General features: G+C 51.7%; 1 protein-coding gene across 28 annotated transcripts in view; it reads left to right on the plus strand.

Annotated features, from left to right (window-relative positions):
• Positions 1 to 12837, plus strand: part of IQANK1 (IQ motif and ankyrin repeat containing 1) — a 62280-nt gene that overhangs the window by 28865 nt on the left and 20578 nt on the right. For 22 of the 28 annotated variants that reach the window (XR_013397529.1, XR_013397530.1, XR_013397528.1 and 19 more), the window contains 4 exons: positions 9148 to 9290; positions 9475 to 9639; positions 9732 to 9923; positions 10012 to 10167. Coding sequence is in view for 21 of the 28 variants with exons in the window: in XM_077944465.1 (XP_077800591.1) it covers positions 9148 to 9290; positions 9475 to 9639; positions 9732 to 9923; positions 10012 to 10167 (656 nt within the window). In the remaining 7 variants the exon portion in view is untranslated. The remainder of the gene's footprint in view (positions 1 to 9147; positions 9291 to 9474; positions 9640 to 9731; positions 9924 to 10011; positions 10168 to 12837) is intronic. The other 6 variants (XM_077944468.1, XM_077944480.1, XM_077944482.1 and 3 more) reach the window with 4 other exon arrangements.

Here is a 12837-nt window from a genome sequence, read left to right on the forward strand (position 1 = left end):
GTTCAAGCGATTCTCCTGCCTCAGCCTCCCAAGTAGCTAGGATTACAAGCACCCACCACCATGCCTGGCTAAATTTTGTATTTTTAGTAGAGACGGGGTTTCACCATGTTGGCCAGGCTTGTCTCAAACCCCTGACCTCATGATCCGCCCGCCTCAGCCTCCCAAAGTGCTGGGATTACAGGCGTGAGCCACAGCTCCTGGCCTGGCTTTTCTTCTAATGACAGTAAGAATATGATAATGGTAGTTAACATTTGTTGAATGCTTATTGTGTATGAGACCCTGCTGTATTTTATATTTATTAGCTGATATGGTTTGGTTTCCTCCGAATCTCATAGTGAAATGTGATCCCCAATGTCAAAAGTGGGGCCTGGTGGGAGGTGTTTGGGTCATGGGGGCGGATCTCTCATGAATGGTTTGGTGCCCTCCTCACCGTAATGAGTTCTCACTCTCTGAGCTCACAAGCTTGCACTAGAGCTGGTTGGTTAAACAGCCTGGCATCCATCCTGCTCCGCCATGTGCCATGTGGCATACCTGCTTCTCCTTTACCTGCTACCGTCAGTAAAGGCTTCCTGAGGCCTCCCCAGAAGCTGGGCAGACGCAGGTGCCATGCTTGTGCAGCCGTAGAACCGCGAGCCAAGTAAACCTCTTCTCTTTATGAATTACCCAGTCTCAGGTGTTCCTTTGTAGCAATGCAAAAACAGACTGACACATTAGCCCAGCGATCCTCCAAACAGAAACAAAGTCCACAAGCCCTAGAGGCAGGCAGAGTGGCTGTTCCTTTTTTAACACAGGAATACAGTGGATACAGTGGGGGCTTAAACTGGTAATTCCGTTATACAAGATATGATAATTCATTTCAACAGAGTCACAAAAAGTCCCTCAAGCTTTGATTGGGAATTTAAAAATATTTAGCTGATCTGGGAATAGAAGGATGATTCTGATTCTGGGACTGTGCAGTTGTTTAAAGTTCTGTGTTCCTCTGATACTCTCAGCAGTCAGAGAACAGAGACAGGAAACATGCATATCTATGGAGGGCCCGCCGGAAGGACTTGGCAGCAGAGGATTCCACCTGCACAGGAAAGGTGGACCGCTACTGGGTAGCAGAAAAGAACAAACAAACCCTGACTCATAAAACCTGTAAGCAACTCCCCCAAATCAAAGGAAAAAGCTGCAGATCACAAATCATCCAATATTCCGGTATCCCAGTACTCAGAAATAACAAACGTGCAGACCAGGTGCAGTGGCTCCTGCCTTAAACCCCAGCCCTCTGGCAAGTTGAGATGGAAGGTCACTTGAGCCCAGTAGTTTGAGAGCAGCCTGGGCAAAATGGTAAGATTCTGTCTCTACAAAAAAAAAAAAAAAAACCAAAAAAAAAAAAAACTGTGCCTGTAGTCCCAGTTCCTCAGGAGACTGAGGTGGGTGGATCACCTGAGCCTGGGGAGGTCAAAGCTGCAGTGAGCCGTGATGGCACCACTGCACTCCAGCCTCAGCAACAAAGCAAGACCCTGTCTCTAAAAAAAAAAAAAAAAAAACACAAAACAAACTGAAAAAAGAAATAACAAATGTGCAAACATTTGATGAATACTCCAAATATTTTTCTCTCCATTTTTACAGGGGTAAATTTCCATAATTATGAAGAGGCAGAAAGAGATGGAGAGAGAATTTTATAACAGCAGAGATATTTTATACATTTCATTTTAAAAATAAAATGTTAAATTTAACAAATGAAAATAAACTAGTGAAGCTCAAGGAATTGCTGGATGCATAAAAATCTCTTTTAAAAATTGTGTACAAAAGAACATATGTAATATATATGTGCCTTAGGACAATAGACTGTAAGAGCCCGCATGTCACCAACACTATCGCATCCCCGCCCAACTCCGCTCCTCCCTGCAGATGAATCCACTCTTACAAATGTGTTCCATTCCCTTACGTTTAAAATATAATTTTCAAAAAAGAAAATAAAAATTTCAAGAATCATATATATAGCCGTGCCGGGTTTGTTGGCTCATGTCTGTAATCCCAGCACTTTGGGAGGACAAGGCGGGCAGATCCCTTGAGGTCAGGAGTTCGAGATCAGCGAGGCCAACATGGTAAAACCCCGTCTCTACCAAAAAATACAAAAATTAGCCAGGAATGGTGGTGCATGCCTGTAATCCCAGCTACTTGGGAGGCTGAGGTGGGAGAATCACTTGAATCCTGGATCTTGCAGTGAGCCAAGATCATGCCACTGCACTCCAGCCTGGGAGACAGAGTAAGACCTTGTCTCAAAAAAAAAAAAAATCATATATTTATGATTATATATAATCCTCTCATCCTCACCCAATCTGAGAAGTCTATCTTTACATTTTGCAAAATTACTGGATATGAAATGAGCCTCCGTGGTAATTTTAGTTTGCATTTCATGGAATGTGTTTTTTTTTTTGGACGGAGTCTTGCTCTGTGCCCAGGCTGGAGTGCAGTGGCGCGATCTCGGTTCACTGCAAGGTCCACCTCCCGGGTTCACGCCATTCTCCAGCCTCAGCCTCCCAAGTAGCTGGGACTACAGGTGCCCACCACCACGCCCGGCTAATTTTTTGTATTTTTAGTAGAGACGGGGTTTCACTGTGTTAGCCAGGATGGTCTCGATCTCCTGACTTCGTGATCCGCCCGTCTCGGCCTCCCAAAGTGCTGGGATTACAGGCATGGGCCACCACGCCCGGCGGAATGTGTTTTGAAAGGTTTATCAGCCAATCCTTTTTCCTCTTCTGGGAAATGCCTGCTCATCTCTCTGCCCATTGTTCTACGGATTACTTACCTGTTTCCTCGACATACGCAGAAGTTCTTTAACAGGTATTATGTGTTGAAAATTTCTTTTCCAAGTTTATATGGTTTTTCACTTTTGGTATGTTATTTGTAGATAAGCAGAAGTTTTACATTTTGACATACTTTAGTAGTCTTTTCCTTTGTGGTATATAAAGTACATATTTTAAAAGTCATCCCTTGTTTTATGTAGCTGTGGTTCATGTTCATGGCTCTTTAGGTGTCTGTTATGTGCATATAACATTACTGATGCATTCTACTGCTAGTAGACATTTGGATTATTTGTAGATTTTGGTTTTAAAAATAATACTAGCATGGATTTTCTTGCACTTGTCTCCTGGTGCACACATCCAAGCATTTTTGGGGGCACGTGCCTGGAGAAGGGTTGCTGAGGCACAGGTGTGCCAAGCTGTCTGCTGAAGTGGGTGTTTCGATTTCCCTCCCCACGGCAGTGTGGGAGACCACTGTGCTGCGAGCCTCCCGCCGGCAGTGGCAGCCTCTCTCTAGCAGGTGTGCATTGGTATTAGGTGAGGTTTTAGATTAGATTTCCCTGGTAACTAATGAGATTAATCACATTTCCATATATTTCTTGGCCACTTGGGTAGGTTCTCGCGTGCATTCAAGTGTGTCACTAGTTCTCTATTGTGCCGCTGCCTCTTTTCTTATGGCTTTGTGATATTTCCCAATATATTCGGAATACAAACCTTTTGTCAGTTACATGTACTGCAATTATCTTCTCCCACTCAGTGGCTTGCATTTTTACTTTCTTTTTTTTTTTTTTTTTTTTTTTTGAGGCGGAGTCTCGCTCTGTCGCCCAGGCTGGAGTGCAGTGGCCGGATCTCGGCTCACTGCAAGCTCCGCCTCCCGGATTTACGCCATTCTCCTGCCTCAGCCTCCTGAGTAGCTGGGACTACAGGCGCCCGCCACCTCGCCCGGCTAGTTTTTTGTATTTTTTAGTAGAGACGGGGTTTCACTGTGTTAGCCAGGATGGTCTCGATCTCCTGACCTCGTGATCCGCCCGTCTCGGCCTCCCAAAGTGCTGGGATTACAGGCTTGAGCCACCGCGCCCGGCCTGCATTTTTACTTTCAACGGTGTCTTCTCATGAATAGAACTAACTGATTTTTGCCAGGCATGGTGGCTCATGCCTGTAATCCCAGCACTTTAGGAGGTCGAGGTGGGTGGATCACCTGAGGTCAGGAGTTCAAGACCAGCCTGGTCAACATGGCGAAACCACATCTCTACTAAAAATACAAAAATTAGCCAGGCGTGGTGGGCACTTGTAATCCCAGCTACTTGGGAGGCTGAGGTAGGAGAATCACTTGACCTAGGGAAGTGGATGCTGCAGTGAGCCAGGATCGAGCCACTGTATTCCAGCCTAGGCAATGGAGCAAGACTCCATCTCACACACACACACACACACACACGAACTTACTGATTTTAACGTGTTTTCTTTTTGTGTGTGTGTGTGTGGTGGTCTCTTAAATAAATCTTTCTTTCCAACTCCAAGTTCCTGAAGCTGTTCTCCCATGTGATCTTCTACAAGCTTTATGGTTTTGCCTTCCCGTGCGATCACCAGTCCATCTGGAATTGCCTGTTGTGAATGGAGTAAAGTAGCAGACACATGTCTTCCCTCTCCTCATACGGGTTTTCTGATTGGACCCCACCACTGACTGAAATCTCCATTCTTCCCCACGGCTCTGTAGGCCCCTTGGCCAGGAAGCGCCCACATGCCAGGGGGCTGTTTCTAAACCCACGGCCACTGGTCTCTGTGTGAGAACACTGCACTGTCTTCACCGACGTGAGGTCCTAATCTCAAGAAGAGCAAGTCCTCCCACCGGATTCTTCTTTGAATTATTTGCCATTCTTGGCTCTTTCCCAGATACATTCGAGAATCACTTGGTCAATTCTCATACAAACAAAGCAAAACAGCCCTGCTGGGTGGTCTTCATTAGGATTTCGTTGAACCTCTAGCTCAATGTGCAGAGAGTGTCAGCTCTATAGCAGTGGCCACTCAATCTACAAATATGGTATATCTCTCCTTTTGTTTTCTGTTCTTAGTGCTTTTCAAAAATGTTTTATGGGTGTGTGTGTGTGTGTGTTCGCTCATGTGTATAGAGATCTTGTGTGCATCTTTGTCAGATTTAATCCTAGTATTTGACAGTTGTTTACCTTTTTATTTTCAAGTAGTTTTTGTCTCACAGAAAAGTAACAGAATGAGTATGGGGATTTTCCATAGATGTATAACCTACCCAGCTTCCTCTAAGGTTAACGTTTTCCATAGGGACAATACAAGGATCAGAACCAGGAAATTAACGCTAGCATAAAACCATTAACTAAAGACATTCTCAGATTCCACCACTTTTTCCAGGATGCCATATTGCCTTTATTTGCTGTTTCTGCATAGTTACCTGAAGTCTGTAACTGTTCCTGTAGTCATTACTTTTCTTTCACGACCTTGACACTTTTGAAGAGTGAGTGTGGATGTGTTGGTGTGCAACTGTGGTCCTGGCGACTCAGGAGGCTGAGGCAGAGAGGTTGAGGCTACAGCGAGCCAAGATCGAGCCACTGCACTCCAGCCTGGCTGACAGAATGAGACCCCCCTTTTTTTTTTTAAGACAGTGTCTCGCTCTGTCGCCCAGCTGGAGTGCAATGGCTCGATCTCGGCTCATTGCAACGTCCACCTCCTGGGTTCAAGTGATTCTTCTTGCCTCCACCTCCCCTGTAGCTGGATTACAGGCATGTGCCACCACACCCAGCTAATTTTTGTACTTTTAGTAGAGACAGGATTTCACCATGTTGGCCAGGCTGGTCTCAAACTCCTGACCTCAGGTGATCCGCCCGCCTCGGCCTCCCAAAGTGCTGGGGTTAAAGGTGTGAGCCACTGTGCCCGGCTGAGACTGTTTCTAAAAATTAAAAATAAAATAAAGCAGAAATTATGTTGTGTTTTCGACGTACATCATGTCACGGGGTGGTTCTCCGCAAACATCTCACTGCTTGTGATGTTGCCCTCGATCACTTAGTGGGGGGGGCGGGGGGGGTTCTGCGAACGTCTCACTACTTATGATGCTGCCCTTGATCACTTAGTGGGGGGGCGGGGGGGGTTCTGTGAACATCTCACCACTTATGATGCTGCCCTCTATCACTTAGTGGGGAGGCGGGGGGGGTTCTGTGAACATCTCACCGCTTATGCTGCTGCCCTCGATCACTCAGTCGCGGGGCGGAGTGGGGGGGTTCTGCGAACGTCTCACTGCTTTTGATGTTGTACTGAATGACTTAGTTGGGGGGTTTCCGCTGGGTTTCTCCTTTGTAAATGTACTATGTTTTCCTTTTGTGGGTGACACTTATCTTGGGAGAGATATATTGAGACAAGAGAAATTCTGCTTTTCTTCAAACCCACTGAAACATGCGTCGGCGGCTGTCAGCTGCAGTAGCTGCACTTCTTGTGTGCCCGATGGCAATCTGCTCCTTCCCTGCCCCATCCTATACCCATTGATGGGATTCTACTTTCCCTCCACTCCCTCTGGTGTGTATTTAATCCCTTATTTCTATCACTATGGACTCACTGACATTTATTTTGTGGGCTTAATCCAAGTATATGATAGTTTTTTGATGCCAATATAATAATTAAATTTTCTTTTTGTTGCTTGTGTACAGAAATATACTTTGTGAGTATGAGCTTATATTCAGAACCTTCCCAAGATTGCTTGTTGATGATAATCATTTGTGATGAGTTCTTTGGGATTTTTATGTGCATCATCTGCAAATGAAGACGACTTCGTTTGCTGTCACTCTTTGGAGCTGGGCCCCTGTTCCCATCAGGGTTATTTTATTTTGTGAAGGTTGTGATTCTGACCCAAATAGGGCTACCAGATAAAACAGGGCTCCCATAAACCGGGACATCCATTTAAATTTGAATTTCTCATATATACATATTCTATATGTGTAATATAAAAATATATACATTTTACTGAGATAGGGTCTTGCTCTGTTGTCCAGGCTGGAGTGCAGTGGCATGATCATGGCTCACTGCAGCACTGACCTGGGCTCAAGCCATCTTCCCACCTCAACCTCCGGAGTAACTGGGACTACAGATGTGCACCACCACACCCAGCTAATTTTTAGTTATTTGTAGAGACAGGGGTCTCCCTACGTGGCCCAGGCTAGTCTTGAACTTCTGGGCTCAAGTGATCCTCCCACCTTGGCCTCCCAAAGTGTTGGGATTACAGATGTGAGCCATTGCACTTGGCCCTATATATATATTTTAAAAGAGAGACAGGGTCTCACCATGTTGTCCAGGCTGGCCTCAAACTCCTGGGCTCAAGCAATCCTCCCATCTCAGCCTCCCAATATGCTGGGATTAGAGGAGTGAGCCACTACACTTGGCCTAAATTTGAATTTCAGATAAACAGTGAATAATTTATTTAGTGTATGTCCCCCAAATTGCATCCTGTTTATTAGCTAAATCTTGCAACCCTAAACCCAAGCCATACCCAGTACTCTAAATACAGGTCTGTCCCTTGGCCCATCCCCTGCTGAGCAGCTGACCCTTTGCTCTGGGCCAGGCCAGGCCCAGCTGCCCGAGTCTCCAGGCCAGGCTCACCTTCCTGGTGCTGGGACCACCCTGCTGCACTGTTCTCCTCAAGACCTCATTCTTCACTTCCTCAGTAGCTTTCAATGCCGTCAGACACTTGTTTAAAAAACACTTTGATTCCGTCTGTCTTTTCTGTTGCTGTCACTGGGAAGGCTGCACGTCCTGCCCTGCCAACTCTGCTGCAGAACCACATACTCTTCCTGGCCCACTGTTTTCCCTGCAGAATTTTGTGGACTTTGCTTCATTTTCTTCTAACATTTAGTGTTTCCGTAAAAAGCTTTAGGAGGTGGGTGTGGTGTACAGGCGTGTGCCTGTGGTCCCAGCTACTCGGGAGGCTGAGGTGGGAGGATTGCTGGAACCGGGGAGGTGGAAGCAGCAGTGAGCAGAGATTGTGCCACTGTGCTCCATCCTGGGTGACAGAGTGAGACCCTGTCTCAAAAAGAAAAGCCTCAGGAGAGCCGGACTTTCCTCTCATAGGTGCTTTGCTCTTTCTCCTCCGGTGCCTGAAAAACATTTTGTGTTGAGGCTCAACTTCACCGAGTTGTGTCTGATGCCTGTTGTTCATGCCCTTTGTTTTCTGGGATTTTTTCCCCCTTTGGTCTTAAGGTTCATTTCAGGATTTCCTGGATTTTATCTTGAGTGTCTGTTCTTTGTTTCCATTGTCAGGATCTGCATTCTAGACACTCGTTATTCTTATGACCCTATTATCTCTGTCCACTGCCACTCGGTGTCTCGCCCTCCTGACGGTGACTCTCCGTTTATTCCCCTTCACATTGATTTTCCCACATGCACTCAGCTCTCCACCCTGCCCCCTCTGGCTGCTCCGGTCCGTGCCCAGGGCCTGCAGGGCCTTCCGAGTCTCCCAGTCTCGCCTCATCCCACCATTCTGTCCATGTTCCCTGGGAGCCTGGTTGTGGGAATCATAGTACTTGGCTCCCCAGTGGGGACACCTGTGGAGACCCAGCTGAGCTGCCTGCTTGCTTCTGGCCTGGGCTGCCGTGGCCTTCTGCACAGCTGTGGCTCCCTGCTGGGTGCCCACGTGGCCCGACAGCCTCGACCACCACCCCCCACCCCCGCCTCTGCCCGTGCCCTGGTGCAAGTCACACCCACGGGGCGCACGCTGAGCGTTCACTGTGGCGGAAGCGCCACAAGCGCCCCATTGCTAGACTCTTAGAAAGCTGCCAGTGTTGTTCCACGTTACAGCAAGGGGCTCAAGCCGGGGAGGCTGAGTGGTGCCGTGACTTCCCGAGACCACTAAGGGCAGGGCTGGGCCCGACGGCCTCTCCTCCGCCCCTTTCCTCCCTACGAGGCGGCTCCAGGCTCGGGCCCAGCGCTCTGTTGCAGCCGCGGTGGGGCGAGGGCGAGGCCGAGTCCGAAGAGGACGGACCTCGCTGGGGCCTGGATGCAGGAGGGGCCTTCGGCTTTCGGGGAGGGAGTCCCGCGGGGGACAGGGCCGCTTCCTCACCGTTCCTCGGGGCTCCCGAGCTGCGGGCTCGGCGGGGCTCGCAGGGTCCCCGGAGGCGTGGGGCAGGGGAGGTTCCCGCAGACGTGGGTCCTCTCCCCGTCCCGGGCTTTCGCGCAGCCTCCTCGTGCGGCCTCTGCGGGCGGGAACTCCGGCTCGGCCGCGCTGGGGGCTTTGAGAGCCGTTTGGGTCCTTCTGTGGGGGCGGGGGCGGGGCCGGCTCCACTCCCAGCGGCGCAGCCGGCGTGGCTGGAGGCGAGAACGCGCCCGCGTGAGCCTCTCCCCACCCCAGGGGCTGCCGAGGACCGAGCGGAGGACCGAGCGGCCAGAGCGATCCAGGGCGCCTTCCGGCAGCTCCGGGCCAGGAGGGAGCTCGCCCGCCGCCGGGAGGAGCGCCGGGAGTACCTGGAGCAGATGGAGAAGCTGCAGAGGGAGGTGAGGACGGGCGGCCGCGACCCCCGGGGGCCAGGGCAGGAGGCAGGAGGAAATGGCGAAGCAGGGTGCGTGGAGGGGGGTGTGGAGCTCAGGCTGGGCTCCGACCTCAGAGGCGTGGACGGTGGCCTCGGGGCTCCGGGCGGTGGCGCGGGGCGGGCGGTGACTTCGGGCGGGCGCCTCCCAGGCCTACCTGGCCCTGGTGCGCCGGGAGCAGGAGGCCGCGCGGCGGCAGCGCGAGCAGGAGGAGGCGGCGCAGCGGGAGCGGCGGGAGGAGCTGCAGCGTCGCCGCCGCCTGCTGGACGCCGCCTTCGACGGGGACGTGGGCGAGATCCGAGCGGTGCTGAAGGAGGTCAGCGGGGGCGGGAGAAGGGCGGGGGCGGGGGCGGGGGGTGGGGGTGGAGTGGGAGGAGCGGAGAGCAGTGACTGCGGCGGGCGGCGCAGGTGGAGCAGCTGCTGACCCGCGAGGGCGTGGGCCATGACGAGGCAGGCAAGGCGCGGCGGCTGCAGCGACGCGTGGCTCTGGTGGAGTGCGAGGACAGCCACGGGAACACGCCGCTGTCCGAGGCGGCCGCGGGCGGGCAGTCCCTGGCCATCCAGCTGCTGGCCGAGCTCGGCGCCAGCCCCAACAGCAAGGTGGGCGCCGTGGGCTGCGGGCCGAAGCGCGGGGCCTCCTTCCCCCAGGGACAAGGCCTGGATCTTGCTCAGGGAGCCCATCTTACAGGGCGCTTTCGGTCGGACGCCACTGTACCGCGCAGCCTTTGGGGGCCACCTGGCAGCCGTGGAGGTGCTTCTGAAGCTCGGAGCAGACCCCCGGGTGTACGCAGAGGACGGGAACACCCCTGAGCAGGTGTGGGCCCAGGAGGTGTGGGCCAGGCAGGTGTGCGCCCCGGGAGGTGTGGGTACCGGGAGGTGTGGGCCAGGCAGGTGTGAGTCTGGCAGGTGCACACCCACGCAGGACAAGGCTTACCCCGCCGGCTCGGTCTCTGAAAGCTGTCAGAAGCCTGAGTGACACTGCTAGAGCTGTTTCCTAGCCCCGCCTTGCCCCATTCCCTTCCTAGAAGTCCTGACTTTAAAGCCTTGTCTGCAATGGAAGTGGCAGCGACTCCCATTTTGTGAATGCCTTTGGTGTCGAGTTTTCCTTCCATGCTTTGCCTGAGGAAGTGGTGTTACTGATGGAGAAACTGAGGCTGGTGATTCCAGGGTTGGCAGAGCTCACGGCACTGGCGGCAGCACGGGGCCCACCCATCAGGCCTCTCGCTGTCAGCACTCCGGTTTGCCAGAGAACTTGAGCCACACAGCCCAGCCACAGAGCTCCTGCCTAGAACCTTTGGGCTGTGTTAGAAATGACAGTCTGACTGGCTGGGCGCGGTGGCTCACGCCTGTAATCCCAGCACTTTGGGAGGCTGAGGCGGGCGGAACACTTGAGCTCAGGAGCTTGAGAGCATCCTGGCCAACATGGTGAAACACCATCTCTACTGAAAATACAAAAATTAGCCGGGCATGGTGGCGCACGCCTATAGTCCCAGCTACTTGAGAGGCTGAGGCAGGAGAATCGTTTGAACCCGGGAGGTGAAGGTTGCAGTGAGCTGAGATTGCGCCACTGCACTCCTGCCTGGGCGACAGAGTGAGACTCAAAAAAAAAAAAAACAAAAAAAAAGCAGAGTCTGCCCTGGGCCAGGCTGGAGACACACTGCCTGGACTTGTCCTGGGCCCAGGAGTAGGGTGGGGTGAGGCCGACTCCACCTGTTGGAGCAGTGGCTGGAAAACCAGACCACGAACCTTGCCTGCCTTAGTTTTATGTAAATCAACTTAATTTGGATCCCAGTCCCTCTCTCATCTCAGTCATTATGTTCCCCCAACCCACCCTAACCTCACCCCACTTCCCACGCAAGTCTGGAGGTGCTGCTTGGAGCCTGGGTTCTGCCTGGGGCCCACGGGAGACACCTGGGAGATGCATCCACTGGACCACTGCCAGAGTCTTTGCCCAGCCGGGGACCCACCCCCAGACTCTCCTCCTGTAGGTGCTGCCTGGGAGCCTGTCCTGCCCCTCTCTTCTTTCTCTTTGTCTGCAAAGGGTCCTTCTTCCTGGGTTGGAGGGGAGGGGCAGGGCTGAGGCGGTGGGCTTAGGGAGGGGCTGAGGATACAGTGAGGTGTCCAGAGGTGCAAGTGGGAGTCAGGGGTGCTGGGGTGTCCAGCAGACCTGCTGCCTGGGGCATGGTGGCCCGGAGAGCTGAGAAGGGCAGCAACTGGGGGTGCTGGGGGAGCCCTTGGGTGCCAGGGGACTGTGTGTTCGCTCCATGGTGCTGGAGCGTTGGCCATCCACAGGCAAAGGGGTTAGTGTGGACCTGAACCACACACCCTGTAAAAGATTAACTCAAAGTGGATTATAGATTTAAATGTAAAGGGTAAAACTACAAAACTTTTAGAAGAACACATAGGAGAAAATCTTGGCCGGGCGCGGTGGCTCAAGCCTGTAATCCCAGCACTTTGGGAGGCTGCGACGGGCGGATCACGAGGTCAGGAGATCAAGACCATCCTGGCTAACACGGTGAAACCCCATCTCTACTAAAAAATACAAAAAACTAGCCGGGCAAGGTGGTGGGCGCCTGTCGTCCCAGCTACTCGGGAAGCTGAGGCAGGAGAATGGCGGGAACCCGGGAGGCAGAGCTTGCAGTGAGCTGAGATCCGGCCACTGCACTCCAGCCTTGGTGACAGAGCGAGACTCCATCTCAAAAAAAAAAATAAATAAATAAAAATAGAAAAGAAAATCTTTGGGGCCTAGGACTTGGAGGGATTCTTAGACACGACACAAAAAGCACAATCCAAAAAAAAAAAAAAAAAAAAAAGATAAACGGAACTTCATCAGAATGTAAAATGTTTGCTTTGTAAAAGACCTGTCAAGAAGCCACAGGCAGGAGTAAACATTTGTGAACTGCGCATCTGACAAGGGATGTGTGTCTAGAACATAGAAACAACTCACATCGCAACAGCAATAAAACACACAATCTAGGTATAAACTGAGCAAGGACCTGAAGGGAAATTTCACTGAAGAGGATGTAATGATGGCAGATGAACACCCTAGGAGGTGTTGCACACCAGCTCACACCTCCCAGGACAGCCCAGCTCAAACTAGTGCTGGGCCGAACGTGGGCAGGGATGTGGGGAAGCTGGCCCTGCCACACCTCGCTGGAGGGACGCAGCACAGTACAGCCGCTCTTGCAAATACGCGGGCGGTTTCTTAAAAAGCAAACACATTTACCGTGTAGCACAGCATCAGACTCCTAGACATTTGCTCCAGTAAAAGGAAAACTAAGTCCACACAAAAATGTGTACACAGATGTTCACAGCAGCTTTATTTACAATGGCCAAGAAGTGGAAAGGGCCCAGATGTCCTCCAGCGGGTGAGTGGTTCCACAGGCTTGGTGCATTCCTGCCGCGAAATAACGCTTGGCAAGAAGACGGTGTGAACGCATGATCCATGCAACAAGTAGCAACGTGAGAAGCCGGAAGGGAGCTTCACAGAGTGGGGGAGAAGGTCACAGACTGC

This window comes from Macaca mulatta, chromosome 8 (assembly GCF_049350105.2).
Source record: "Macaca mulatta isolate MMU2019108-1 chromosome 8, T2T-MMU8v2.0, whole genome shotgun sequence".
Classification (NCBI taxonomy): domain Eukaryota; kingdom Metazoa; phylum Chordata; class Mammalia; order Primates; family Cercopithecidae; genus Macaca; species Macaca mulatta.